Here is a 6,000-nt window from a genome sequence, read left to right on the forward strand (position 1 = left end):
AGGCTTTCCCACAAAGGGGAGCAGTGCTAACAAATAATTTGGCTGCCTCCCAGGAGAAGCCTGTGTTGGTTTAAGCCCCAACTTGCTGCAGAATGCTTACTGTGCTAGCTGAATCCTGCTTTCCATTACATCAGCAGTTTTAGGTCATTGGGTGGTAATGGCTAGTAATGCTGAAGATCATTTCAGTCATATGGGGTACCTTGGTTTATTTAATCTGACAAATTGATGTAGTAACATAATGTAGGTGGAGTTACTTGTTCATAACTTCACTGACCATGCTTCCAATTGCATTGTGAGGGGTATTACTATAACTTATTTGATAGTTCTTTGTTCTTTAGTTCTCACTTTTTTAAGTGCATTGAATTATGTTATTAACATGCTAGACTCTATTTAAATATATCCTTTTGGTTGAAACAACAAATGAAATTGATTTCTGGCTGGTTTTTAATTTTGAGGAAATTAATTTGTGATACCTCAGTTTGCTGCTATTTTGTCACTTAGGTCTTTCTGTTTTTTGTTTGCAGTATTCCAGCTAGAATGATTAAAGGTCGATCTAAATTCACATCTCTATACAAGACAAAAATATAGGATGTGCCTTCATTTAAGCTGTCTAAGGTATCTACAGACATAAAATGGCACTACATTGGCTATGTTCTTTGCCCAAGAAATTGTACGGCTGTTGAGGAATGACAGTCTTCAAAGTATGCTGGTGAACTGCTAATAGGAAGCAGACTTTATGAGCCACAGAGAAATTTCTGAGAAATCTAACATTTCACTTCCTTGGGAAGTGTTGGATTATTCACCTTGACTTTCTTGGTATTTTCTGTAAGCCCTATAGGTAACCTTTTGTGACTCTGTTTGATCTTTGTGGACTTTTTTGCTATTTGAGGGGTTTTGAAAAGTCAGATCAGGTGCTGATCAGTTAACTTGCAAAATGGGGTTTATTTCTCTGGCAACTCAACAGGTGAAAACTAGTCCTGTTCAACAGACAGATTGCCCTTAGATTCGTGTAGTTATTTTGAACACTGCTAAATTAGGTGGCAGTGTAGGTATAGTCTGTCATTACTTGACACAAGTTTTATTTATTGCACCTTCATATCTTCTTTTTGCTTAGTCCTTAGCTTTTTCTAACTGTGCTGTCAAAAATCCATAAATGGATATCCGGTAGCTGCAGGAAAGTTCAGAAGATCTCTGCAGTTTTATTGATGTTATATCAGGACAGTTGCTAATTTTTGTTAGTGTTTCTCTGTGGTAGGAGTGAGTGCCAGCCTACTATTCAAGTTGGCACTGATTGTTTAAAACTGTTGTGAGAGACTTTTTCGTGAGACTATTGAATAATAGTTATCGAAGTTTGACAAGCTGGAGTGTCTGGGCATCATGAGATGTAAGAATAATTACTTTTCATTTCCTTCTAAAGGGACTTAAGATTGCAAGGTCTGAAGAATGAACTTTTGGAATCATAACTGAAAAGTGTCAGCAGTTTTGACTTGGTTGCGTTTGAAATTTCAGGCACAGGGTGGTGATGGACTTCTGCAACGAATCAAGAGAATAATCTATGATGCCAAGTCTACTATAATGGTAAGTTTTATTTTTTCATTAAATTAGATGGTACCCTTGTCAATCACAATACAAATATTTTCAGAGGGTTAAAAAATATTTTTATATAAGTTGGTTTATATTATATATATTGCGTATATATTATAGGTATATATAAATTAGAGGTAAGCCAAATTAACTTCTTGAATAAATATTTTAATACTGTATTTTATAATTTTTCAACATAAGTTGATTTCTTAGTTTTTCACTCCTTTTCTATATGTCTGACAAGTCTTTTAAGGGATAGAACAGGGAAAATTCAAAATCTTTTCCTTGACCTTTTGACATGCTTTCCTAAACTGGTAGCACTTCCATGTTCTGAGGAACGTTACGGTTTTGTTATAATTAGTTATGACATAAAGGGATTAAATACTACTCTTTGTGTAGGTTTAAAGCAAATATTTGTATCATCTTTCTTATAAGCTAATAATGCTTAACAAAGTTTTGTTAGCTGGAGAAGTACACAAATCCATTTCTTCACTTGTCCTACACAGGCAAATAAACCTGTGCTGTGAATTTAAATCGAAACTTACGTGTTTCTATATGAGTGGCTTCTACTTCTGTGAAAGTGCAACTTTTAACCATAAATTTCTGCAACCATAAGTACTTGTTCCCATGCCATTAAGCTACTCTTCAACAGGAAGCTGTCTAGTAACAGAACATTTCTGCAGATCCCTTATTACTTAAATTTTTGAGAAGGAGGCACAAATAGTAGCTGAATCTGGTTCCTTGAAAGTGTTTTTGTAACGCTGTTAGAACAATTGTTTCTGAAGCTTTAAACAGTGAATAGGATATGCTGTTGGCCTGTTAACATTAACTACCCCAATGCAATATTGTAATATTTGAATTTTTAAGTATTTTTTTATAAACTTATAGTAGGTATTGTTGCAATTGAGGACTCTTTGTCATTTTTGCAGAAGAAAGCAAAACAAAATCCAAAAAAACCCCAAAGCAATAGCAATACAAAAACCAAACCCCAAACCAAGCAAGCAGAAAACCCAAAAAACCTTACCCATCTCCCTGAAAAACCACTGAATCTCATTTTGGATATTTTTGAATAAACGCACAGAGTGATAAGAGAAGTAATGCAGTAACTTTATGTTATTCACTGAAAGTCTTTTCTACTTCAAATTTCTATTTCAACAGTCTGTGTTCAAGAGTTCACCACTGCTGGGATGCTTTCTCTTTGGGCTGCCCCTGGGGGTCATCAGCATTATGTGTTATGGAATCTGCACAGCTGATACAGATGGAGAGGTATTTGAGCATGAGGGAGCTAAAAAGGAAAGTGGCGATCGGGAGCTCACAGACGAAGGCAGTGAGGAAGAACAAGAGGAGGAAAAGAATGGAAAATACACAGAACTTTCAGATGGAGAGCTTAAACAGAAAGACATAATGGAAAAGAAAAAAGACTAACTTGTTTAGCAGAAGAATTCTCTAGAATTTCCAAACAGATTTATTTATTGAAGGTTTTCATTTATTGATGATCTTCATGAAAGAGGACCGTTTTGTCTGCATTATGGTAGTTTTGACTTGCATGTATTCAAATTTTCTCAAAAATTGACAGAAAAAAAAATGGATGTTCTCTTAATTGTCCTTATTAGATCAACAAAGAGCAATGTAAACTGAAGAAATCTGCAGGTACAATTCTATACCATTTTTGGAAGAGTTTTGAATTGCTCATTTCCAGAACAGTGAGATCATGTTACTGGACCTTACTGTATGTGATGAACTGCTACTAGTATAGCCCAGCTAAGCACTCATTCACATAAAATTAGGGCTGAAAACTAAGAAAAATGAAGAGAGCTGTGAAGTCTTTCAGAGCCTGATAGCTAAAGACAAGTTGTGATTTTTCTAAGAAGTCACATCTTCTACCTGTTGCACATTATTATGAAAAAAAAAAACCAAGAAGATTTTCTATTTTCTCCAATTAAATGTAAATTGTTATGGAGACTGTTCTACCATGGAATAATATAATTATTGGCAGTCAAGAATGTTTACTTGATATAGGATGTGGGAGTTATGTTCTAAGTGAAGTGTTTACTAGTGCTCTAGCAGTTAAAAATATTGGAAAACTGTTACAAACTTTCTAGAACATGATTGCCTGTTGTTTTCTATGAGTGCTTGCACGGACTTATAGTGCGACAGGTCTTTAAGTTTCCTAAATCTGCAGCATAACTTGATAAAAGAAGATGTAAATATAAAGACCCTCTGATGATTTTGTGTAGCTCTCTAATGGCAACCTTTTTGAATGGTGTAAATTTGTTTCACAGTGTTTAATTGAGATTGTTATATATCTTTTGAGGTAGTTGGTTTTGTTTGAGACTGTTACTTGCTCTGAAGGAGGGAGTTATTAGAGCATAATATTAACATTCAAATAGATTGATCAGTATAATGCATTTTTCTTACCTTTTTCATCATAAAATTCAGTTTTAATACAACGCTGTGACTGTGAAAAGGACTAATTTGTGTCCAGGGTTAAAATCTCCAAGGGGAAGCTATAAAGTAGCCTTTGGCATCAGTATCTTAGAGAATCACAGAACTTATTGAACTATTCCTTGCTGGGTTTTTTTTCTTTTTGTTCCTGTTTTGTTTAAGGCTATTTTACTGTATAATACAAATTATGTCTTTCTCATAAGGCAGCTTGATCACATAAGAAATTACTATGCTCTAGCACTAAATTAAGGAATTTCAAATAAAAAACATGAGTAAGCTTAAATAGACAGGTTCTGTGTTTGAGTAAATTTGGTGATGCTATACAATGGTAACCAGGGAAAACATTGTATTCTTTTTCTCTGTAGGAAAGAAACTTGTTTCTTCTCTTTTAGTAGCTTGGTAACAGCTGACTTCATGTTGCAATACAGAGTAGATCCCTGACTTGAAAGATTTTGGTTATCAATCAGTATAAACAACGTGTAAAGAGATTAGGAACTTTTTCAGAAAACTTCTGTCTGGCTTTGAATCCAAACTTTTTCCTTTTGGGTGGAGAGATAAAAAATGAATTTATAGAATACTGAGTAGCATGTGTCAGATACTTTTTTTCCCCATTTTTTGTTTTCTCCGTTTTCCTTCTATGAATTGCCTTTTTTTTTTTTTTTCCATTTTTGTCATTTTAGCTGATTGTACATAGTGACTTGAATTTTCTTGGTTTTTATTGGTGTTTAATTTTTTTGGCAGAGTCTTTGAGGTGTAGTTTTAGTACAGACGTGAAGAATGAGATGCTTAAAAATGTGTTTAGCAAGTTTTTTTAACATGATATGGAGGTCCTGAGTTGTTTATTAAAAAAGTTTTTAAAAAAATAAAAAATCACTTACAGTAAAACCTGTAAATTTCTTCGGACTTCAGCATAACTCAGTGCTGATAGTCAAAATATAGGACTATTAAGGCAGTAATATGGTTTTTTGTTTTGTCTTGTCGTTAAGATTTCAGGACAGATCAATTACATATTTAATTTTGGCTCAAGCTGGAAACCTGCAGCTTTTGACTTAAAAAAAACCTGAAGTGGTCACTGGAACGCTGCTGTTCCTTCTATGGAGTGTAAAAAAAAAATTAAAAAATATTTGAGTTCTGCTGCACTCCTAAGAGCTGTTTCAACTATGAGCCTTTTTTTTTTTTTTTGGTGGTTATTTTTTGTTTGTGTTTATAATCAGTAGTAGCCAGTTAACTTGCTGAGAAATCTTGTGAGATGTGGACCTGAGTAAGGAAAATACTGTGGAAGAAACAGATCACACTGGGATCTGTTAAAATTGTAGCACTTAGTAGTCAGAGTTAGGAGTAAAGCCTGTGTCTTAGTTACTTCTGAAGTCTAATATCCGTCAGATGGGTACTGAACTATTGAAAATTAAACTTGAAATGTACTGCTGTTTTCACTGAATCCGTCTCCCAAGTATATTGAGCAAGTCACAGGGAGAAGAAAAGCATACAAGTCATATAGTGGGTGTCAGAAGTGATGTGAGATTAAGGCATTTGCTGTGGTCACACAAGTAATCTAGAGTGCTGTCTGAGGGAGGGCATTTTATTTTTCTTCTGCAGTCTCTAAAGGTTTCCTAAAACAACTTCACTGTAATAACTTGGGATTCATGAAGTAATGCTGCTTTTCTAAGTCAAGTGTAAGCCTTTTCTTTTTCTGTAATAAAAAACATTTAAAACAGCTTGTTTCCTTTGCTTAATTTACCGTGTGTTAGGAGCTTAGATTTACACGTTGTGTCGGAGGGTGCTTGTTGAAAGAGTACTTTAGGCCTTCAGTAACATGGTGCAGAATTGTAGCTGGTATTTTGCAGTAGGAGTTAATATTTACTTATCTTTGATTTAGTGAGCACTCTAGCAATATGAAACAAATGCTTTTATCCAAAAGAAATTTTAAAATACCATACTTAAAAGACTTTCTACAGAAACAGAGGGATGCTG

The 6,000-nt window shown here is 34.4% G+C and overlaps 1 protein-coding gene across 2 annotated transcripts in view; it reads left to right on the forward strand.

The window, feature by feature from the left end:
* Positions 1 to 5,743, forward strand: part of TMX3 (thioredoxin related transmembrane protein 3) — a 29,490-nt gene extending 23,747 nt beyond the window's left edge. Inside the window, exons 15-16 of one of the 2 annotated variants that reach the window (XM_027723115.2) lie at positions 1,510 to 1,578; positions 2,743 to 5,743. In XM_027723115.2, coding sequence (XP_027578916.1) covers positions 1,510 to 1,578; positions 2,743 to 3,009 — 336 coding nt within the window. In that variant the 3' untranslated portion in view covers positions 3,010 to 5,743. The other variant, XM_027723116.2, reaches the window with a different exon arrangement.
* Positions 5,744 to 6,000: the final 257 nt, after the last annotated feature.

Source organism: Pipra filicauda, unplaced genomic scaffold (genome assembly GCF_003945595.2).
Source record: "Pipra filicauda isolate LSUMZ 115617 unplaced genomic scaffold, ASM394559v2 scaffold61_size3293851_pilon, whole genome shotgun sequence".
NCBI lineage: Eukaryota > Metazoa > Chordata > Aves > Passeriformes > Pipridae > Pipra > Pipra filicauda.